Genomic DNA, 22956 nt, shown 5'->3' with positions numbered 1-22956 from the left:
CTCTTTCTCTCTCTCTCTTTTGCTTTCTCTCTCTGCACCTCTATTTCTACCCCGGCCCATTTACCGATGGTCATATCTGGAAGTGTGTTTGTCAAGGCCGAAGGCAAAGATGCCATTTGATAAGTCTCGGGTGGAAAATAATCCATTTGTCATTGCAAGTTCTAATTTTGTTCGTGTGATATGTACAAGGAAAAAAAATGTCATTAGTAGTCTTTCTTTTAGATTGTTTTGCAATACAGAACACACACACACATAGGAAGCAGTGTTTTCGTTTTTTTATTTCGAAGTTCGAGGTGGAGTTGTTTGATTGAATTGAAGCAAAAAAAGAGACTATCATGGTGCATTTGAGTCGCTATCACGGTCCCATTGGTATTACAAGGGCTCCCTCTGGTGGATTTTCAAATAACCACAGTCTCTCCAATACACTAATGTGAACTCAATGGCTAACTTTGACAACAATAGACATCTAGTAATTCATTTAAAAGGTGCGAGGGGAGCCTTTTTAGAGACACTGAATGTGTTGCTAGCTAACAAAAAAAAATGGCGATTTGAAAATTTTCCTCTACGGCCTATCCATATATTCTGCTTTTAAAGTGAATGGTTTATCGTAGCCCATGAGGTGGTTGTAATCCTGAGGAATCGAGAACATATCCGGGTTGACCAGCATCCCCGTCTTGTCGGCGTAGAAGGTGGTGAACATTTTGCTGACGGCTGGAACACTGACCTGCTTCTGATGAAACACAGTCCTTTGCTCGGTCAGGAAGATGCTGTACGTCACGGCCGTGTAGGTGTCCCGCTCCGACTCGTGGTACAGACGGACCACGTATCCCTTGGTCAGGAAGTGGAGCAAAGCGGGCGTGAGGAAGGTGAAGAAGGCCACCGTGCCGCAGAAGGCCACTTGGAGGGCCAGGCTCTGGACCCCGATTCCCGTTTTCATCAGGATTTGCGGCATGAGGAGGAGACTGGCGCCGCTTGTGGTGTAGGAGAAGAACTTCACCCCTGACACACAAAAAGAGAGACCCAGTCCTATTATTATTCGTCAAATGAAAGCTTTTTTTGCAGGTTGGTAGGAAAGTAAAGCAACTCACCGCGGACGGCGGCCGCAAGACTGCCCTTGTAAATAAGTCTGTCTTCTTCGGGATGAGCGCCGGTAGAGAGGTAAGACCGTGGCGTGAGAGACTGGAGCTGCAAAATTATAGAGAAATATTAAAAAAACATGTTAAAATAAAGTCACCTGAGCTGAATTAGATTGTAGAGAACTGACAGTACTTAGTATTTAGTACATTATCATGTTTGCCCCAGTAACTCTGGTCTTATTTACTTTGCAATAGCCACAAATTAACCCTAAACTCCTTAAGTAAACACCACAAATGAACTTTACGTGATTTAAATTCAATTAATGACTCCCATGACTTGAAAAAACAAAATCACATGTTGTTTGAATGACAAACACGGATTGGTGCAGCAGTCTGAAATGAGTTGAAGCGACAAGAAATAAACATTTTACGGCCCATTACGGCTTCATTAGGGCTCATATGACCCTTATTATTAAATAGGTATTACCTTGGTTTTCAGGCTAAGTGGCGACCTTCTAACAGTATGGAGATGATTTCCCCTCGGTTGTCCGAGTCCCGAAGCACGACATGCTACACTCAATGAACTAGCAATAAAACCAACTCGAGCCTTAAACACGCAATTGAAAGAAAGCATGTTGGCTTTATAAATGACCCCTAAAGACTCATTTCCTAACTTGACAAATGCTGGCTGAGAGGGAGCACGACGGCCTGTCTTCTTCTACGACTATTTCAACCTTCTTCTCGTTCAAATGTAGACACGAAGTGGAGCTATGCGCCCCCTGTCGTCGGGTGCGTAAAGGCGGTGCCGTGTCAAGGTAAAAATACTACACTGAATTGAATACTGTTATTGTCATTACACAAGTACAACGGGATTTAGTTTCACCACGAGGTGCACAAATAACAAAATAATAATAATTATTCTATACATACATACATTTGCAGGCTAAGGAAATAAAATGCGAACATATATAACCGATATAACGGCACATAGTATTGATTCTTCAAACATTGTAGAACATAGTATGACAAATAAATGCCAAACAAACCTTTTAAAGCTCGAAATATTGTGTTTTAATCACAAAACGTTCAATGTTTGTTTAGCTGACACGTGTTATAATCAAATAAGGTGAATATTTTTCGAGTTACCAAGTCGAGCTAGTTTAGTTGCTAACGGCAACGGGCGTCGGAAGGAGAGGAGGAACGCTGCTTTTTTTTTTTTACAAAATGGCTCCCGAGCCTAAATCTGCAGTGTCATATTTCAAAGTGAATTTAACCTTGATAGAGTCATTACGGCGCGTGTGGCCATTTTGTTGAAAAAGGAACCCTACACGGTGTTCTTGACTGGTACAGTTGGTGCTCCATTTTGAGGGTCACCGCCACACACTTGAAGACGCTGGTAAGACTTTAGAGCAAAAACCAATAACAAATAAGTATCTTTTATCGTTGCGCTTATAAGAACGTGCTGCTAACATGTTCCAGTCGGTATGACGTTGTCAGAATGAGCTAAATGCCAAAACATGCTAACGTTGCTAATCGTTACCTTTCACCGAATAAAATACAAATAAAACCTTTATTCAACTACGTAAGTATTCGTTCCGAATGAGCATGAGATAATAAAATGGCCACTTGCTTAATGGTGTAGCCTAAACAATGAACTATTAGTCATGTGTATGTTATTAACATGTTAATATTCTTTGTATCAGCTCCCTTGTATGCACAGTCAGGAGTCTCGTCACTAAATTCTGTCGTTCAATGAGTTGTTTTAAGGATTTTATTTGATTAAAAACCAGAACAAAGAACAGGGCCGCCATTGTGAGAGGCATTTCAATTAAAATAAAAAAGATCTAACAACAGGCAGAACATAATGTTTGACAACAAAACGTTGTCTTTGTCTTTGTCTTTTTCTGGTAAGCCTAAATAAGGTGATTCAATGGGTTACTTAAGGGGAAAAGTCTAAAATCCAATTGTGTATGCTTTTTATACATGTTTTTTTTTAAGTTTATCCAGCTCTCTCACTATCACGGCATAGACAAATATTCTTCCAGAGGGGTTGCCATTTGTTTGACAATAAACACTGGCTTTCTGAGGTCAAAGGTTGCGTCACGCGACTTCTGACAGCTGAAATATTTTACTGACCAATGTTAACCTCCAAGAAAAGAAAATTTATTAAAAAATGTTTGTTACCGGTCCTCCCACTTTGATGAATCAATGTCTGTTTAATTAACTGTACATACATAAAGCATTGGATGAATATTCAAGAACTTGCAAAAAAAATACTACAGAAATAAATGGGGTCTGCTGAACTGAGATCAACATTCAACTCTGTACTTGTCGCAATATCCTTCTCTGAATCATTAGCTCAGCCGAGGGCATTTCGGTTCATTTTCTGCCGGCCTGCCCGAAGCCGAGAGGTTACTGCAGGTAAAACGGGCTGATCAAATTGACTATTTCAAGAAAATCAGGAGAGTCCGTTACTTTCCAAAGTATTTGGATGCATTTTTAACCTCAATCTACTCCTTTTAGTGTCCAAAAATTGGACATGTTGTCCTTGTTACTCATCATTTGTCATTGTAGCCAATACAAAGGAGGCTATTATTTCACTCTCGCTGAGTGTTCATAAGTTGTACAAGTGTGGTGCGGTTTTGTGTTGTGTTAAGCTAGCGTGCAAGCATTTTGCCCGTTTGACAAGGTGCTATTATAACGCATTATTACTGCATAAGTTGGCCGACAACATTCCCTGAAAAGAAGTCATAAATATATTGTTAATATATATTTTTTTGCTTCTTAGGATGGCAACCGGGACTTTGAATATCACCAAAAACATTTAAAAAGTAAACAGCACAGAAGATCCATGTTCAAGGTCAGTGCCACTAAAAAGTCTTCATTTTGTACAATATCACGATTTATTGGAATGAATGAAATTCAAAGATAAATGTATTTTTGAATGATGAAACTGTGTGTCAAATGAAAGCGATATTTTTCATATTTTTTAAAATTAAAAATGATGTCACATTTTGAACCGTTTGAAAAGATACTGTTGTTAGCCTGCTAGCTTAGCTATGTTAGTTTTGAATTGGGAAAAAAAGCTACATTCATTATTCTGAAACATTTATGTAAATGTGGAATTTGTGGGGTCTTTGTGTACTTTGTGGGAGGTTGAAAACTGTGGTTCTAGGTCAAAGGTTACTGTAGGAATTCCAAATGATGTAGTGAGTAACTTGTTAGTCAGGTGCGGTTAGTTTATGACATGGTACCTAATTGTGAGTACTGTACTGAACAATACACATCACTGTGTAGTGAAAGCATTTTCTTCATGGCCATTATTTTTGACCCCAAAAAAATGTCATTCAAAATAAAGAAGAGACATTGATTTTATAAAAGGCAGAATTTATGTTCAACAAATCAATGTGTTATATACATGGCTGAAAACATCTATTTACATATGTAGCAATCACTTGACATTTAAATATACACTATATACATTTTGCCACATTTTATCAATATTTTTTTTTTTCGCTGAACAGCCACCCAAAATTTAAAAGTGACTTTTTAATTTGTATTTAAAATCAATATCGTACGTGGGTTGGAGAATCCCCAACCCGGCACGCGATTGGTCAAGAGGTGGGACTTTGATGGCCGGATCCAGAAGTTCCATTTCAAAATAAGACAAAACCAGCGTCAAGAACTGCTTAATTTCGTGGATGGCAAAAAAGCGACCGGGGCATTTGGTGACCCCGGAGCCAAAGGGCATGCAGAAGTAGCGTAACTTCCTTCCGTTGCGATAGAAAGTGCTTCTCTCTTGGCCGTTTTCGTCCAGGAAGCGGTCAAATTTGTACTCCTGGAAAAAAAATGGCCTTAAAAACCTGACTGGGATTTTTACGCTGACCACCAAGGATTCTTACGTAAGGGTCTTCGAAGATCTCCGGGTCGTAGTGCAGCATGGGCGGGTAGAGGGCTATGACGTCGTCTTTCCTGATGCGGTAGGCGTCCTGGTTGTCCAGGTGGAGTAAAAAGTCCTCCTTGGCAACGCGTACGTTCATGGACGCGCTGGACAGACGCATGGCTTCTTTTATGATGCTGTCTGCCAACGAAAGGTCAAGTCAAATGACGGCGGTGGACACGGAAAATGGTCGGACGAGGATGCGGTAGGGTGGAGTCGGCGTGACAAAAGTGGCGTGGGAATATGCTTTCGTATATGTAGGTATGTCGGGGAAGGGTGGCCATCTTGGGTCAGAGGACTACAGCAGTTGTAAGTTCTTTTCCTACTGAATTTTTCTTGGAATTCTTGAGGGATTTTTAATAAATATTTAGCATTTTTTTATAGTAGTTGTTTCTTGTTAAGGGTAACAGACAAAAATGCTAATATCCGTCCCTAAAGAACAGGCAATTGCGCTAAAGAAACAGTACATAGTGTATATGAGATACTACGTATATAGCATGTATATGTGATGCTTTTATATGGCAATAATCTCACCTAAAACAGGCATGTTGTCCAGCTGCTCCCGTTTCACGCTCAACGTCGGGTCGTTGGGGTTAACCGTCTGACCGGAGGTGGCCAGAACTCTGTGGACCTCCTCACGTGCCGCTTTCATTGCGTCCGGACTCCTGCAAACAAATAGCATACATTGCTTTGACCTTGCGTGTACACAATTGTCATTCATTTCGTAGAAGCGCTTCCAGTTTCCTGGTATCTTTTCCCTTTGCGTATTTTCAAGGCCACACAAGTCCTGTGAAACCGCTGCCAAATCTCAGAAATGAAGGTCAAACACGCTTATCGGCGGCCTATCGGGCTAACCTATTGACTATCTGTTACCTGATGGTGATAAGCGTTAGGTAATGCCACGTAACTACTGCGCTCAAATCAGTCGGAGGCAAAGATTGTAGTTTTTCAACGCTTACTCCGTGAATTTACTTACTCTACCTGGAGTTCGATCAAATTGAATGGCGGTCTAAAATGGGCAAAGTCAAACGGAAGAAAAATCCTACCTAATCATGTAGAAAAGACTCCAAAAAGTGGCCGGCAAAGTGTTGGCCTGCGAAGCCCACAGCAGAGCCACGTGAGTCCTGGCCTTGCTCAGATCGTTGAAGGTGGATAAGGAATCGTTGAGGATCATCCTCATGGAGATCAGGTCCGAGACGTTCTCCCGCCTGGACAGTTTCTCGGCGTGCATGGTTTTGGCCAGATTCTGTACGGGGAAGAGCGGATCAAGACTCGGAATTCAATGGTCGAGACGTCCCAACTGACCTCCCTGGCGCTGTAGGCGCTCTTGAAGACGTGGATGGGCAGGCCGGCCACCAAGGCCGGGAAGATCTTGTCAAACTCTTTGAAATTCTCCAAGGCGTTGAGAACCAGGGCCTTCTGGGCCGCCAGCCGGGCCTGGCCCTTATCCTCCCCGAGATCTTTCCCGAACAGGGTCAGGTAGCCCGATTCGAACATCACCTGGCGGGACGGCACGGTCAGACCGCGACGGTCCGGTGCACGGGACGGTCTTGGCCGACCTTACCTTGTAGCAGAAGGCGAATATGCCGTCCACTTCCCATCGATCCTTGCTGGGACTGAGCGTGTTGGACTTGAGCATGACGTCTTGGAGGTGTTCCATCATGCTTTCGATCAGGGAAGGTAGAGCTTCCCCCTGCAGGGTCTTCAGAAAAGTCTGGTGGAGATTTTCCGTGGTGTGGCCTTTCCGAGGGTCGAAGCTGTCGTGGCCAAATGCCTGGTGAGAGAAAGGGCTTTGACGTCGCTGGCCAATGAAGGAAGGTGGGCGGTTTGGGCGCCGTTTACCTTCACCGACGTGTCAAAGTGGAATTTCCTCCAGTCCAGGTGGCGGCCTTGTCGGATGACCGAGTGGTAGGAGAAGGGGTCGCACAGGAAGTGAATGTACTGGCCGGCGATCTTGCAGGTGAAGATGGGGCCGTACTTCTTTTGGCGACTGCGAAGGAACTGAAGGGGGTTGGCCCCGAATTGCAAAGCGCAACCCAAGTAGGGGATGAAGCCATTTTCCACCGCCGGTTCTTGTGCCTGCCTGCGGGCGGCAACAAGACATTCATTCATATTTCCCATCCAGTCCTTGACTGAGAAACCATGGCCCAATAATAATGGACTTGGCCCACTCTTGCTTGGCGTCACTCAAATTTGTAAACGGTCACTAACAGTCCTGTCAAAACCATTTGAACCACCTTTGCCATCTACAATGGCAGCCAATGAGGTCAACAGAGTTAGCCCACTCTTCCTCCCAATTGCCACCTTCACTACCAGTCATCTCAGTCCAAATAATTTGGCCCCATATCTACCACAGTTGAAATGCTTTGGACCCCTGACAAGTCAGCAGTTGCCAGTAATGGGATGCGGCCCTCTAGCTTAAAGCCAATTGGACCTCAAAATATCTACGTGACCCATTCTTTTTGAAAACTTGCCCCCGAAATAATGTAACGACGGAACGGAAGGCATCCTCACCTGCGTCGTATCCCGACAGCCAACCAAAGGAGGCAGCAAAAGGCCACCACTACGGCCCATATCATACTGATGCTTATGATCATAATGACCAGGACGGGAATTCCCAGCCGGCGCCGGCCTTTCTTACGAGTCTTTGATGGCTTGCGCAATCGATCCGCGTCCACACGCGCCTAAACTCTAGTGAGAGCGATGACGACGCGTCGAGCCGGAGGCTTTTATAGCCACGTTGCGCCTTGGGGCGGAGCCAGAATACCATTATGTCATCCTCGCCGCCTTGATTCGTTTATCATCATTCGCCAGTTCATTCAATTAGCTCTTCATACTTTTTTTTTCATGCAAAGGAGAATCTTTGAACTGACCCAAGATTTGATGGGGCTAATTTATGAGTTGATAGCAATAGGATCTCTGTGGGAATGCCACTTTCAGCCAATGACGGCGCGGGCTGTGTCTGATGGCCTTGACCAGAGTCCAGGCGACAATGTGACAGTGAGAAAGACGCAAGAGCGGGTAAATATTGTCAAGGTCTCCCAGCCACAACTTGGCATCTGTCCAATGGACACATTTTGCAGAATTTTCTCCCAACTCGGATACGTACCAAAACCAGCGCCAGCAATCAACTCATTGAACACATTTTCAAATTCTAAAAGGTTTCGGGCCTAATTATGGCTAAGACATTTGTGTCAGAAAATGGGCTTTAGATAGCCATAATATGATTTTTTTTTCTAATCCAAGAACAAAATGAAACTACAAAAATCAATATTTCAAAATATCTGCAAATTTCAGTGTCGTATTCAATTTCTCCGGAATGGTCCTTTCCAGTTTTTAAATGATTTTTTTTCATTGCAATTCCGACACAAAGGCGCCTGTCAAGCCGTAATTTTTTTTCTGAAAGGTGGCTTAAAATGGACGCCTCTTCCATTTCCAGTGAGAAAATCCTGATTACAAGACAAATTGCGCCATAAAATGCTGATAAAGGCCGATAGTGATTATCCGATTGAATTTGGCCAATTGGGCGCGTCAAGGTCAAGGTTGCCAACTGGATCATTTTCTTGCCATTCTCAACGGCGCCTATACGTACGTGTCCTTTGTACTCGTGTACCCAAAGACACTTTGCATAGATGTAGACCAAAAGTCAACAGTAAAAAAAACAAACAAAAACCTGTAGTGCGGCTAAAAAAAGATGTCCAAGGTCTGACGGTGTCCACATTTTCAGATGATGCTGTCTTTGGAGTTTCAGCTTGCTTCTCTTCTCTCATTGGCTGCCTTTGATGGTGGGAAAACTTTTAAAGACATTCAAGGTCTTTCTTCTAATGGCATATTTTTTTCATCAGATTTCTGAGGCGTCTGAGGATGTGGTGACCACGTTGGCGTCAATCTCCCAAACCGGTTGTCGCTAACGGCGAGTCACGATGAAGACTTCTCAAAGTAAGAGCACACTTTTTTTCCATCCTCATTGTCGTCATTGTTGGGAATTTGTCATCATTTTGGGGGTTTTCAGTGGCCACTTTGCACTATTGTCGTGTCTGAGAAGCTAGCTAGCTAACGGCCTAGCCCAGGAATGGGCAAACTTTAGGGCCCGGGGGCCAAAAGAAAAGGACTTGTGTATTAAAAAGCCTAACGGGCCGTATGTGTCCCGCGGGCTGTGTCTGTCCTAGCCTAGTCATATTTTCCCCACTTAAGTCATTTACTTTGATTGACGTGTGTGTATTAACTCCCCCCCCAATATTTACATAATATGTTACATCACGGCCTTTATTTTGAAAGAGTGATATTGTGCTGATTCTAGCTGACGTCCTCGTTTAAACGGGTAAACAGAATCTTACCCGTGGCTTTTTTTTTGTTGCTGTCACAATCTCACCTCAACATCCTTTGGAGAGGCTTTTCAGGTGTCATTTGAGTTTATCAGGAGTTTCAAGGTCGGGCTCCCTTAACAGCTGATTGTAGCCAGTGTTTTTTGTTTATTGCTGCCGGGTGACAATCATTCATCTCAATTTTGACTGTCGCGAGCTATCAATTCTGTCAAAAGACTTGCAGTAGTGTAGATAACCTACATTTTAAAAAGAACTATTTTATTTTTTGATTTTGCTCATAGTCAAAAGTACTTTTATTTTGTGAATAGAAATAACGGAGGTCAGCCCTCTTCCGTCGGCCTCCCAAAAATCCCCACCAAGGATTTGAAGGAGCGCCCCCAATCCCCCAGAGAACTCAAATCCCCCAAATCGTCCACCGCCCACGATTGGGCCAGGGAACAGAGCGAGCTGGCCAGCGAACCGTGACCTTCCGAGTCGTAGGCCGACCTCGCGCGTTCTCCCGCCACTTCCCTTTTGGCTGCAGTCGTTCCCAAACGGACGAGCGGCGGCGAGGAGATGGCGCCGGCCGTTTGCCGGTGGATGTCCGGAGTCTTGACCCGATGGTCGCCGTTCCGCAGGTGCAACAGCACGCCGTGACCGTACTTGCTTTTGAAGAGCGAGTCGGTCGGGGCGCGTTCCGGGCCAGTGTCGCACAGGGCGCCCATGTCGAAGGCGCCCGTGTCTTCCTCGCCGCCGCCCTCGTCGTCGTAATGAACCACGTTGTCGCGGATGTCGTCTTTGGACGTCGACGCCGTCTCTCCGCGTCGACGCCGTCTTCGCTCCACGACTGGGACGGGACAAAAGGGGGAAAATCAATCATTTTCTCAAACGCTGATCCTCACGAGGTTCCCAGGGGATGCATCCTACTTTAAAACGATTCCCCGACTTTCCAATTTGATGTATGGAGAGCCTCGTATGGTCAATGCTACCCACCCGTAGCGGGTTAGCCTTACCGAAGAACAGGAGCACACACAACAGGACGCCGACGACCACGACCACGAAGACGCTTCCTGCGCCCAACCCCGCGGCCAATAGGACGCCTCGAGCGGAACAAGCTAGCGACGAGCCGTCCGTCCCGCACAAGCAGACTCGGAAGGTGAGGGTGGACGTGCTGCTCCGCACGGGATATCCGCTGTCCTCCACCACCACCGGCAGGACGTAGAAATCTGGCAACCCGCGCTGTATCCCAGAGCGTCGGGTCACGATGCCAGCCGTGTTGTCTAAATAATGAAATAGCACTCGTCACTGCGCCTTTAAATGCCATGCGCCATATCGTGGCGAAAATACGGTAATCATCCTTTTCTTGGAAGAAGACATTTCATTTCCTCTTCTTACTTCCATAATCTCGAACGTTGAACATTCTTTTGTGAAGATCCTTGGGGGTCTTGAAGAAAAACCTGGGAGAGATGGCCGGAAGGTCCAAGTCCACCGCGCTGACCATCTGAATCACCTGTTTTGTCGGAGCAGTCGTTTTTGGTCCATTTTCAAGAAAATAAACATCACGTCTCAACGTACCTTTCCAGCCTGCGAGGTTTCGCACACCAACGTATCGGACTGAAATTCCAGTTTGGGGGGGAACTCGTTGACATCCAGCACGTTGACCGTCACCCAGACTTTGGCGGACAGCAGAGGGTTTACTGAAAAATGGCCGGCAAAACAAATGGTCACGCCCCCTGGAAGCCATCGGAAGGGTCCCAAAACTCACAAACTTTGACGGCCAGCACGCTGATGTTGTGCTGAGATCTTTCTTCTCGGTCCAACACGTCGTTCAACAAAATGGTGCCGTCGATGGTGTCGATGTCGAAAAAGCTGTCGGAATCTCCGCGCCATTCCAGTGAATACCTGCACAAAAAAGACGGGTCACTTTCTGCTCATTTGGCGGCCGTTCCGGCTCTTTTTGACCTGACGGCGCTGCTGCCGGCGTCCAAATCGTGGGCCGTCACCGAGCCGATGACGCTCCCCGACGGCGTGTCCTCGTACGCGTCCACCCAGTAGAAGTTCGGCGTGAAAACGGGAGGCTCCTCCGCGTCCACCACCTCCACTCTGACCGTAGCCCAGTCTCGGAAAGGCCCCAAGTGCAGAAAACGGGGGTCCACGTGCGGGTTGGAGGCTTGTACCCGGAAAACGTGGGACTTTTTGCTCTCAAAGTCCGGACACTTGAGAAGAGGAGATAAAAAAAGGGTATTTCTTTCAATTGGGAACAAGATGGAGGACCGACGGACGGAGGTCAGCAACCTTTTTCAGGACCACGACGCCTTCTTGACCTTTCCCCTCGGAGACCACGTCAAACATGTCCGCCTCCTCTCCGGGAAGAACGGAAAAAGCCACCCTGGCGTTTTGTCCGGCGTCCGGGTCGTCGGCCCAAATCCGTCCCACCACGGAACCCACCGCCGCCGTTTCGCCCACGGCCAGATGAAAAATATCTCCGGAAGAAATACAAAATGTATAGTCGTTAAGTAAGTGGAGTGCCGGATTTTCTCCCTGGGCCTGCGTGGGTTTTCTCCGAGTGCTCCAATTTCTTTCCTCCCACATCCTAAAAATCGTCGTTGGCTCACTTTTGGCAAAACGCGGCGGGTTGTCGTTGACGTCGCCCAGAGTGACGTTGACGACGACCGTGGCGACCAGTCCGCCCAGTTGTCCGCCCATATCCGTGGCCTGGACGACGACCAGGTACTGGTCTTCGGTCTCGCGGTCCAAGTTGGCCACGGCTGTCCGAATAACCCCTAAAAAAAGCCGCAAAAATAGTATAGAAATGTTGCTGAAAGCCAAAGGATTCTTCATATTTTATCCATCATATGATGATTTGTTCTTATTGCGTGGCTGGGATCACCTGACTTGCGCTCGATGAAAAAGTGGGTGTGGCCGCGAAGGAGGGCGTAGACCACCTGCGCGCTCTTTCCGTACGCGGGGTCGTCTGCGTCCGTGGCTGTCACCTGGGTCACAAATGTCCCTGGGCAACCACGGATGTGAGAAATGAAATTTAATTCATTTTTTTTGGTAAAAAGTGTAAATTCTACTTTTTTTGGGGGGTAAAACATGGTCAAAGTGTAAAAGACGGGGCTTTGTCCTATTGGAATTAGCAGCTTAGCCACAGTCAAGACTCGGATTGTTAAAGCACCTCCTGCTAATTGCATTGGACGGACAGATGGGCCACCAAATTAGGCTTTGCACGCGTGCCCGTGTGCGACAAGGTGGCGCTTAAGCACACTTGTCGATCATTGGAGTCAGCGCATTTTGAGAATCTGAAAATGCACATTTTTTTTCCCTCCCAATTTGAACAAGTATCCAACATGAAAGCCGTTATTAGCCAAAACTTGCTAACATGACATTGAAAAGACGAGCAGTACCTGCGGGCGCCATCTCGGGCACGACGGCCATGTACGCCTCGTGGGGGAAGCGGGGTTGGTTGTCATTGACGTCCTGAACCTTGATGACGAATTCCGACTCGGGCTCCAACGGGAGACCCGTTGCCACGTCCTTGGCTTGGGCTTTTAGGGTGTACTCTGACTTTTCTTCTCTGCCATGTCACCCCCCCAAAAAAAACAAACTTAGCATTGTCATTACGTACGCTAATACGTGTCACTTGGCATTGTTTTTTCCTAAAAAGAAAAGAAATCCAAACTTCTGGACAAAGTGACAAAATTGCAACTTGGCTGACTTTTTAGAGTGCAGTTACTAGCTTTGGCCACCAGATGGTGTAGTTTTGCAACTCTGGTTAAACTTTAAAGGGGGTTAAAACTCCTTTAAAAAATCCAATCGAAAAAGAAGAGAGAGTCAACTCAGCCAATGTCAACCTTCCCTCTTCAAATAGTTTGGGCATTTGTGTGTGTAAATGGGCACAGGCAAATAGCACTGACCTGTCGAGCCCGACCAGGACGTGCATGTCTCCTGTGATTGGATGGATGGTAAAGATGGAGCCAGCTCCTTCCCCCGAGAGGCTGTACCTCACTTGCCGGTCACCTCGGTCCATCTCCGTGTGGAGCTGCACCATCCAATCACATGGCCTTCCTTCAATGCCTCGATTCATCCAAAACAAGCTATCTACTATGCGAAACTGTGGCTAGCTATGAGTGATGGATTGGCCGGGATAGGCTACAGCACCCCGGCGACCCTGACAGGGTTTGGACGCACCTTCCCGACATACTGCGCTTCCGAACCGGTGTATTCTTCCAGCACGAAGAATTGGTTCCAGACCCAACCTCGTTTGATGCGCGGCGCGTGCCTGGCTCCGCCTTTTTTGCGCCACCGCGGCCGAGGACAGCGGCGGTCTGCGGGGGCGCCGTCCAACAGGAAGCAGGAGCACAAGAGAAAGACGGCGATGTGTTCCCATCTGATCATCGGGGACAACTCAATGACTTTTTCCAGAAACCAGAAGAAAATGGAAATGCATGCGCGTCTTCTCAGCTCTTCTTTCTACGTCCACTAGAGGGCGACAAGACAAATGACTCAAAAAAAGTATATTATAGCCTTGACAGACTTTTGCATTTTTTGGCTAACAAATAAAGATTTCAGAGTTGGAGTTTGATTTCTTTAAGAAAGGGAAAACACATAGTCATTAACATGTACATTTCTGGATCGCGGGGGGTGCCGGCGCCAGACAACTGATGATCGCTAGAGATCTGTCATTTAGAGTGCTCAACCATGTAGCATGTTTTTGGGTACCAGAAGAAAAGCCAATCATCCTTGTGTGAAAAAGAAGAAATGCAAAATAGCGTAACGACCGAGATTGAGAATGTGGAATTTACAAAAAGAGAAAGTCTAAGTTGAAACCAACCTGCCTGGGCTCCAAACGCCTCCGTCCGGGTCAATTTCCTTCCTCCGTCTCGCTCCTCATCCTCTCCGGCCGTGTGTATTGCTAACTAGCATGTATATCCCTTGACATTTTCAAAGTTGCTCTGGTTAAAGCTGCCATGTGTTTCAGGGATTAAGTTGGACTTGTGGAAAGGGGGGGATTGTTGGGCTTTTCCCACATTGGACCGACGGACCGACCATCTGTGGGATGGCCAAGATGGGCCGGATCAAACAAAGGTGGCTTAAAACAATGGAATCATTAGCGCCTAATCAACTCTGCGGGGAACAATGTGGCAAAACACTCACACAAACAAGCTTTATTTAGGCTTCTTAACTTGTGTTAATTAAAGAGGAAATGTAACGTCACATGGTACCCCCCCCCCCCCCCTTCTTCCCCCTAAACTCTTTTAGAACTCCCTGTCGCGGTCGTAAGGGTAGATCAAATTGTTTTCCGAGAAAATATGAAATAATCATTTAAAAGAGAAATTCACTGATGGAACGGATGAACCTCGGAACTCGGGGGAATACTGTAGTATATTGAAAGTACACGTATTGTGCCTTTTTCCCCCTAAAAAGTCGATGTCTTTTTTTTTAATGAGATTGATCTAGACTGCTTTGTACTTTGATGAGTTGAGGGTCAGGAAACAGACACCTCGGGGACATTTTGCTGCCATGGCAGCAGCCACAAGAGGAAGTGCATCCCCGTCCGTCAGGAAGTGGTGAAAATTGGGCAAGGCCATCTTTTTTCTCCCGTTATCTTTAAATCAGTCATCGGCACGCGCTCAAATACAAAAGGTTGACTCGTGTCCTTTCCTTCTTTAAAATACTTCTTTTTAAACTTCCAAACATGGGCATGTCAATCGTTAATGAGGTCAATTTTGGCGAAATGATTCAATGGCTCCCATTTTTAGGGGGCGTTGTCATACCTGTCATTCATGTCATTCACATCATTGATTCCAATTTGAACTTGTTAAACGAGGTCAGGAAACAGAGCCTTTCTGGGGACTCCCTTTTGTCCAAAGTGTCCTTGAAATGGACGCCATGATGAGCAAAACAGGATGACGCGCCATCTGACGGGAAAAAGACGCGTTTTTGTTTGCCAAGTCATCGGTGCAATCATCGAGATCCTAGTCCCGATGGCGAGCCAATCAAATGAGACGTTGCCCATAAAAATTGGGTTTTTAACAGTAGACCTTAGTTTTTAAATTAAAATATGTTTATCACTCGATTTTGCACCCATTCCATAATAAATGAATTTCTGCAAAGTAGGAGTCATATATATATATATATATATATATATAGTTTATCTTTTGTGCCCATACAGTAATAATAAGTTCTAGCCTCCAAAGTAAAACAGTTTATAAATTTTTCCGTACAGTATTGGTTGAGTGTTGGATCCAAAAAGGAGCCAAAAAAGGAGCCAAAATGGAATTGGTGCAACTCGTGAAGAAAATGGAATGTCCATGACAGTGTTTTAACCTTTGTGTGTGTGTGTGTGTGTGTGTGTGTGTGTGTGTGTAGTGGGGGGTGGTCCCGATCCGCGGCAGGTTTGTAAAAGTGCCGTGACGTGATGTGAAACAAAGAAAAGTCCAGCCAGTCCACTTTTTCAAGTTCTCACGTGCCGTCCAGAGACGTCCTCCACCACCCGCAATTTTATTCCAGGACAAATTTGGTAAGTCATTCATTCCATTTGACGTGTCAAGTAAATCCAGCATAGCATGTTTTGCCGTTTAGTGCTGAAAGCAGAAATTGTGTTTTTAAAGAAAAGACCTTGGACGAGACCACGTTCAAAATGAGCGTCCGATGGGTGGGCTTCCTCGGCCTCATCGGCCTGGCTTTATCTCCGAGCGGACTCCGGGCCCATGGGGTGCCGGGAAAAAGCTCCGACGCCGTCCCGGAAAAGAATCTTCCCAGGAGAGTCAAGCGAGGTTGGCTCTGGAATCAATTTTTCTTGCAAGAGGAGTACACGGGAAGTGACTACCTGTACATTGGAAAGGTAAGCAAATCAATTTCTCATCCTCACGAGGGTCGTGGGTGACAAGGTGGGGGTGGAGCCTATCCCAGCGGCCTTCGGACACCCTCAATGGGACAATTTAGCATCCCGTTAGCCTAGCCTGTGGCAAAATGTTACAATAGACACAAAAATGGTGGGAAAATTGAATCATCGTAGCAGAGGATGGTTTCGATCCATCGACCTCTGGGTTATGGGCCCAGCATGCTTCCGCTGCGCCACTCTGCTGTTCAAGGAACCAAAGTTTACAATGTTTTGTCCACTGCACCCATTTTTTCATTACTGGAGACACAGAAAAGGATCGCCGAGTAGAATCCGTGTAGCAGAGGATGGTTTCGATCCACCGACCTCTGGGTTATGGGCCCAGCACGCTTCCGCTGCGCCACTCTGCTGCTCGGGGATAAAGTGTTTGACGCTTTTGTGACATAAAAATGAAAACGTATACGCAGCTGCAGTCCGACGAAGACCGCGGCGACGGGCTGGTCAAGTACGTCCTCTCGGGCGAGGGGGCGGGCACCATCTTTGTCATCGACCAAGACAACGGCGACCTGCACGCCACCCGCCGCCTGGATCGGGAAAAGAAGGCCTCTTACGTCCTGGAGGCCACGGTGGTGGACAAAATGACGGGCCGGACGTTGGAGCCCCGGACGGAGTTTGTCGTCAAGCTCCACGACGTCAACGATAACGAGCCTCGCTTCCAGCCGGAGTTTTACAGCGCCGCCGTGCCCGAGCACTCCATTCTCGGTGAGGAAAACTTACAAGAAGTCATCCAATGGGAAGCATGCAATTACCGAGCCTCTTTGTCATCTCATCTTAGCAACATGCTACCCGTCGCTGTTTTTTCAGGGACGTCGGTCATCCGCGTGACGGCGACCGATGCCGACGACGACTTGTACGGGAACAGCGCCAAACTGGTGTACAGCCTGAGAGAAGGACAACCGTACTTTTCCGTCGACGCAAACACAGGTTCCCACCAAAATCTTCTTAGACGTCCGATCCGTTTCGACGGAGGAACCGAGACGGATTTTTGGTGTTTTTGTGGCTAGGGGTGATCCGGACGGCGTTGGGTCCGGCCCACTTGGACCGCGAGCAGAGGGAAAACTTCCAAGTGGTGATCCAGGCTAAAGACATGGCCGGACACAAGGGGGGGCTGACCGGGACCGCCGTGGTCAACATCAGCCTCAGCGACGTCAACGACAACCTGCCGCGCTTCACTCAGCGTCAGACCATTGACTCGGTTAACCACAAAATGATCGGCGCCGTGTCAAAATATCGATCTTTTTTCCCCATTAGGCGTCTTCCGGTTGCCAGTTTCCGAAACCTCCAAAATGGGCGCCCAGGTGGGCCGGATCAAAGCCACGGACAGAGACGTCGGAAGGAACGCCCAGATGGACTTTGCCGTGGTGGGCGGAGACGGCGCCGACGTCTTTTCCGTCTTTGCAGATCAACGTACTCAGGAGGGCGTTATCGTCGTCAGCAAGGTACCCGGATTTTCACCACTCACTCTTCAATTTGGTCCAAAATCGTCAGTGCGCCTTATTTATGGACCAAATACTAAAATTGTTATCACGATAAAATTAAATAAATCGGTGGAAAAAGAAAAGACCCGTCCTGATGAATTTGCCCGCGTTATTTTCAGCCTCTGGATTATGAGAGCAAACGCTCGTACACGGTGGAAATCCAAGTGGGAAACGTCCAGGAAGACGCTCGCTTCACGTCAGCCCACGCCAAAGACGTGGCCGCCATTCACGTGGCCGTGGAGGACGTGGACGAGCCGCCGCGTTTCCAACAGAGTTTTTATCTGCTGGAAATTGAGGAAGACGCCGCGGTGGGCGCCTTCGTGGGCGTGGTCAGCGCCGTGGACGAGGACGCCCCACACAGTCCGGTCGAGTATGTCCAAATTCCGAAATCTACCGGGGTGGCTGCCACCCACCAAGAATATTTTTCTAGCTCCGCCCCTTCCTACAATGGCGTTTTGGGGACTTTGACAGGTACTCGCTGGATGGCCGGACGAACGCCGATCATCTTTTCCACGTCCATGCCAGAAATGGGACTTTGTTCCTTTCAAAAACGCTGGATCGAGAAGTGAAGGCTTGGCATAACATTTCCGTGCTCGCCACTGAGATCTGTAAGAATATCTCATGTATGTTGTAAAATGAATCCCACAGGAGAATGAATGAAGCATTCTCGCCGCCATTTTCAGACAACCTTCGGCAAAGCGCCCCCGTTTCGGTCTACGTCAAAGTTCTGGACGTGAACGACAACGCGCCGACTTTTGCCGCGCCGTACCGAAGCTTCGTCTGCGAGAAGGCCAAGGCGGGTCGGGTACGTTCCCATCGTCTCTAATTGGAAAAGAATGCGAGCCATGGCGACGTCTCTGGGTGTCTTTGGCAGCGCATCCAAACAGTCAGCGCCGTGGACGCCGACGAGCCGTCCGACGGACACCATTTTTCCTTCTCTCATGCGCCGGCGGCAAGCAAATCCAGTCTTTTCACTGTCATAGACAATGGAGGTAACTCATTTGCTTATGAACTTTGACCTTATGTTCTGTTGTAAACTGGACAATTGTGACGACAAAAAAACTCAGACAACACCGGGAGCATCGTGACCCGTGAGGCAAACTACAGTCGCCTCCTGCGGGACGTCCACCTCCTTCCCGTGGTCATTGGCGACGGCGGCCGGCCCCCGCAGACCGCCACGGCCACCTTGACAATCCGAGTCTGCGCCTGCGACGACCGGGGACACCCGACCGCGTGCTACGCCGACGCCCGATACGGCGCCCCGGGGATCAGTTCCGGGGTCTTCATCATCGCCGTCCTGCCTTGTCTCCTCGTATTCCTACGTAAGTGTCTCCGTCGCATAATCCGCTCTCACGGTCTCGTGACACGTGTCCGATTTCCCTCAGTCACAATGGCCGCCTTGCTCAAATCAAGACGGCCACAAAAGAAGGAGTTGTTGATCATCGCCGCCGACGACGTCCGCGACAACGTGGTCACCTACGACGAAGAAGGCGGCGGCGAAGAGGACACGGAGGCCTTCGACGTGAGAGCGCTCTTCCGACACGGAGCCGACCTGGAACAATCGTCCGGACGGAGGCGAGGAGACGTGGTCCCTCACTGCCCAGCCGCCGCCGCCTCCTCACACGTGTCACACGGTAACGAGAACATAGGTGAATTCATAGCGCAAAGAGTCCAGGACAGCGAGCGGCGCAACCCCAACCCGGCGGCGCCCCACGACTCGCTGGCCACTTACGCTTACGAGGGGGCGGGATCGGTGGCCGAGTCGTTGAGCTCGCTGGGGTCGTCGCTTTTATCCGAAGAGGAGCAGGACTACCACTACCTCCAGGACTGGGGGCCCAGGTTCCAGAAATTGGCTCACTTGTATGGAAATGAGGAAGAGGTGGCCTTCCCGTAGTAACATCACAACATTCCTGACTAATGGATTTCATTGGACATCAAAAGTAAGTATGTATACACGTCTATTTAAAATGACTCAAGATTGAGGAATTTACTAATAAATGTCCTTTTTTTTTATTTTTCAGATGTACTCAATTCAACAAAATGTTTTGGAATATGAGTTGTTAGTATTGAGTTGAATTTCTTCTTTCTGTTTTTAGCTGCATTTTCACTATGTAATGATCTATATATTTTTTAATTCATTTCTGTTTTGATATATGTTTTCGTATGCTTTATATATAAATCCATGGGAAATTAGTTAAAAATGAATACTGACCCTTCCAATCTTATTTTTAAAATTGCACACTGATACTAAGAAAAGCTATCGTGACGCTAGACGAAGTTGACAATCCCTATCATTCCCACAAGACGGCGATAATGCTTAGGGTCAGAAAAGGAAAACGAAGTAGAAGACGTAGAAGAAGAAGAGGAAAACAAGTCTATTGGCAGCTTCTCTAATACATTCAGTAGCTTTTCATGTATTGCAACTAATGGATTCGACAAGACTAAATAGAAGTGCTTATGTATTTGACGTAGTTTAGTGTGAACGTTTGCCTATTTCATCATGAGTTTAGTCCAACCAGCGCGAGTTTATAAACACCTGCCGGTATGGATCGTCGAAGACCACCACCATGTAAGTATCATATTTATTTATAAATGGACTTAATTCTGCGTTGCGATCAAGTATTACTGACGGCAATAAACGTCCGATTTATTTTTCCTGAGATTGACAGTCCGTCATTTACGATGCAAAAAAATAATCTAGTTAAATGATCTATAATAAATATTTTGAAAACGCGAATAATGTAATATGTCAATTGCCGTTGATGGACACAGAAGTCCAATCCATTTAACTGGAAGCTATCAATCCAAATGGATTGGACGTCTATTAACGCGTCCAGTGGCTTTGACGTCCATAGACGTCCAATTCATGCATTAATATTTTTTTAATTTTGTTTTTGTTGCGTCCACCAGGTGGTGCCCCATATATATCGCGCCATTGCATCCAGGCACCTCCCCATGAAGAATGTGAAGATGCTGCATTTGGACTCCCACCCGGATCTCCTCATTCCGGTCAACCTGTGCGCCGACGTGGTTTTTGACAAGGACAAGTTGTTGGGGTGCGTTTATCCACGCCGCCGTCCGCGCCACCCACCACCTCCTTGACGGAGGACGGTCTCTTGCCAGCGAGTTGAGCATAGAGAACTGGATCATGCCCATGGTCTACGCCGGCCACGTATCGGCCGTGGCGTGGCTGCACCCCGACTGGGCGCGGCAAATCGCCGAGGGGGAGCACAGGATGACGGTCGGGAAGGATTCCTCCACCACCACCATCAGGTATTTCCAGTGTTGGTTGACCTTCTTGGAAAGTTTATCTGTCCACTACTAATTTTGCGTCGTGGTCTTTCCTTTTAGGGTGACGAGTAAAGATCCCTACTTCCTCAGCGACGGCCTCTACGTTCCGGCGGAACAGCTGGAGAACCCAAAACATCTCCTGTTGAACGTCGTCAAGGTGGATCACCGGCAGGCTTGCGTGGGTATGTACGCTTTTGGGGGCGCACACTTTCTGGGAAGTATTTGTGGTATTTGTGACCAAAGATGATAGGAAATCAAAGGGAAAAGTACAGCTAAAAAGGAACAAAAAAACTAATAGTATGTAACACAATTTATACTTGCAAGAAAGCATACATTTAGTAGTCATAAGAAAATAATAAACATAGAAATTCAATGAAGCTGGCAACCTGCTTTTCTCCACCAATTGCACAGAAAGCAAAATGGCGTCCGAGTCCGAAGCCCAGCCGGCCAAGAAACCCAGAACGCACGCGGAGGAACCCGCCCTTTCCACCGCCACCGACGTCGCTTTAACGGGAGGTGAAGAAGGCCACCAACGAGAAGGATCCGCCAGTTACGTCCTGAAGAGAATCTCGGCTTTTCTGAATCCCGCCGATCGCTACGTCCTGGACATTGATTTGGACTTCTTCTCCTGTAAGAATCCATTCAAGGACTTATACACTGAGGTATTCACTTACATTTGGCTATAAGATAAAACTGTTGAAACCAGCTCTCAAAATTATATGCATGAGAGAGAGTCTAATATCTAAGTACTGTTTAATATCCAAGTACACTCTTGCTACCATTGTGGATTCGGGTCAAGTTCGACGGGTGTCGTGGAGAAGTCAAAAGGTGTTTTGTTTTCCTTTTCAAAGGAGGAATTTGCCATCCTGCAGGAGCTTTACGGCTTCCGGAGTCCTCGTCCAGAGGCCGACCAGGTGACAATCCGCAAGAATCGGAAACAAGAGCTCATGAAAACATCTTTTGCTATATTACAGACATTTATTTCATTTTTGTTTACCTCCAGGAGGAGCTGGACGAGGTCGTGGCCGCTCGCATAGGGCAGTTGGAGGACTTGGAAGCGGCGTTTGCCGATCTGCTGGACGACGATGGAGAAGAGACGCTTTCTCGCTGCGTCGACAAACTCGGGTATGACCATTTTTGGGCTTTTCAGCCGATTGGCACCACTCAAATTATGGGAATTAATAATGGTGCGACTGTTGTCATCTTTGTTCAGAAAGTCCAGTTTTTTGCGCCTGGTTTCCAGTTTGAAGTCGAGAAATCCTCAACCCGATTATGAATTGGTAAGTAGGATAATGAGTGTTTTTACAAGTATAATGTACACAATCGTCATTTTTCTACTGCATAACGGGTGGAAAAATTCTTGCCCATTGACACTTTTGTTACTTTGTACTTTAATACTTTGGTCTCTATTCTGTAGGTCCACCAAGCGGGTTTAACGTGCGACTCCATCGAATTGCCACATCACATCAGCTCCCAGGAAGAGATCGACGGCCTGGTTTCCGCCGTGCGTCGCCTTCTAAAGCGGCTGCCCAGACCCACTCTGGTCACCGTGTCCAGGTAGGTGAGCCCCATGAGAAGGGTAGCCAAAAAAGACAGAAAAAGAAACATATGGCAAAAAAAGAAGGCAACAGTCCCACTGACGAGCAATGCTCAGCAAGGTTTGGGCTCCGTAGAGACACGACTCCACTTATTGTATTCTTTTTCTGCCTTTTGTTGTATTTGTGAATGTGATTCAGATCCAGTCTAGACGAATACTGCCCTATCGAACAAGTGGATTCGGTGCAGAGCAAAGTACTGGCTGTACTAGAAGAACAATATGGTCCATTAGACATACAAAAAGACTATGAAAATCCCAATGGCGCGGAGGTTCAGGACCGACCACCTCAGACTGCCTCAGAACATTAAAAATTGGAATCTCTGCCAAAGGTTTTTATTGAGACTGTCATAATATGGTCGATACATA

At 47.1% G+C, this 22956-nt stretch overlaps 5 protein-coding genes across 5 annotated transcripts; 2 read left to right on the top strand and 3 right to left on the bottom strand.

Moving 5' to 3' along the window:
- Positions 1 to 260: 260 nt before the first annotated feature.
- tmem70 (transmembrane protein 70) lies at positions 261 to 1811 on the bottom strand. The gene is made up of 3 exons (XM_077724189.1): positions 1564 to 1811; positions 1089 to 1185; positions 261 to 999 (listed from the first exon to the last, which is right to left on the bottom strand). Exons 1-3 carry the CDS (start codon positions 1708 to 1710, stop codon positions 563 to 565), a joined length of 681 nt encoding a protein of 226 aa, XP_077580315.1. The 5' UTR covers positions 1711 to 1811; the 3' UTR covers positions 261 to 562.
- A 481-nt stretch (positions 1812 to 2292) lies between these two features.
- LOC144201497 (cadherin-6-like) lies at positions 2293 to 20206 on the top strand. Its single transcript, XM_077724184.1, has 16 exons — positions 2293 to 2472; positions 3865 to 3936; positions 8862 to 8955; positions 15693 to 15718; positions 15801 to 15843; positions 15935 to 16167; positions 16632 to 16926; positions 17029 to 17148; positions 17229 to 17402; positions 17476 to 17663; positions 17822 to 18072; positions 18174 to 18310; positions 18386 to 18507; positions 18577 to 18694; positions 18770 to 19642; positions 19724 to 20206. The coding sequence occupies exons 3-15, from the start codon at positions 8940 to 8942 to the stop codon at positions 19594 to 19596; spliced, it is 2550 nt and encodes an 849-aa protein (XP_077580310.1). The 5' UTR covers positions 2293 to 2472; positions 3865 to 3936; positions 8862 to 8939; the 3' UTR covers positions 19597 to 19642; positions 19724 to 20206.
- Positions 4505 to 7700, bottom strand: cyp7a1 (cytochrome P450, family 7, subfamily A, polypeptide 1). Its single transcript, XM_077724422.1, has 8 exons — positions 7531 to 7700; positions 6859 to 7099; positions 6581 to 6790; positions 6322 to 6516; positions 6063 to 6262; positions 5551 to 5681; positions 4979 to 5157; positions 4505 to 4914 (listed from the first exon to the last, which is right to left on the bottom strand). Exons 1-8 carry the CDS (start codon positions 7611 to 7613, stop codon positions 4612 to 4614), a joined length of 1542 nt encoding a protein of 513 aa, XP_077580548.1. The 5' UTR covers positions 7614 to 7700; the 3' UTR covers positions 4505 to 4611.
- On the bottom strand, positions 9662 to 14364 carry LOC144201654 (cadherin-12-like). Its single transcript, XM_077724402.1, has 13 exons — positions 14155 to 14364; positions 13512 to 13802; positions 13238 to 13362; positions 12728 to 12897; positions 12211 to 12330; positions 11936 to 12103; positions 11616 to 11803; positions 11283 to 11536; positions 11086 to 11222; positions 10896 to 11017; positions 10716 to 10830; positions 10334 to 10600; positions 9662 to 10167 (listed from the first exon to the last, which is right to left on the bottom strand). The coding sequence occupies exons 2-13, from the start codon at positions 13716 to 13718 to the stop codon at positions 9662 to 9664; spliced, it is 2379 nt and encodes a 792-aa protein (XP_077580528.1). The 5' UTR covers positions 13719 to 13802; positions 14155 to 14364.
- On the top strand, positions 20203 to 22898 carry c9h5orf22 (chromosome 9 C5orf22 homolog). The gene is made up of 10 exons (XM_077723566.1): positions 20203 to 20271; positions 20613 to 20758; positions 20826 to 20975; positions 21054 to 21175; positions 21405 to 21655; positions 21845 to 21907; positions 21997 to 22118; positions 22207 to 22273; positions 22411 to 22550; positions 22730 to 22898. The coding sequence occupies exons 1-10, from the start codon at positions 20203 to 20205 to the stop codon at positions 22896 to 22898; spliced, it is 1299 nt and encodes a 432-aa protein (XP_077579692.1).
- The last annotated feature ends 58 nt before the right edge of the window (positions 22899 to 22956 follow it).

Source organism: Stigmatopora nigra, chromosome 9, assembly GCF_051989575.1.
Source record: "Stigmatopora nigra isolate UIUO_SnigA chromosome 9, RoL_Snig_1.1, whole genome shotgun sequence".
Classification (NCBI taxonomy): Eukaryota; Metazoa; Chordata; class Actinopteri; order Syngnathiformes; family Syngnathidae; genus Stigmatopora; species Stigmatopora nigra.
Note: the sequence above shows the minus strand (reverse complement) of the source record. Positions and strands in the feature narration are given on the sequence as shown.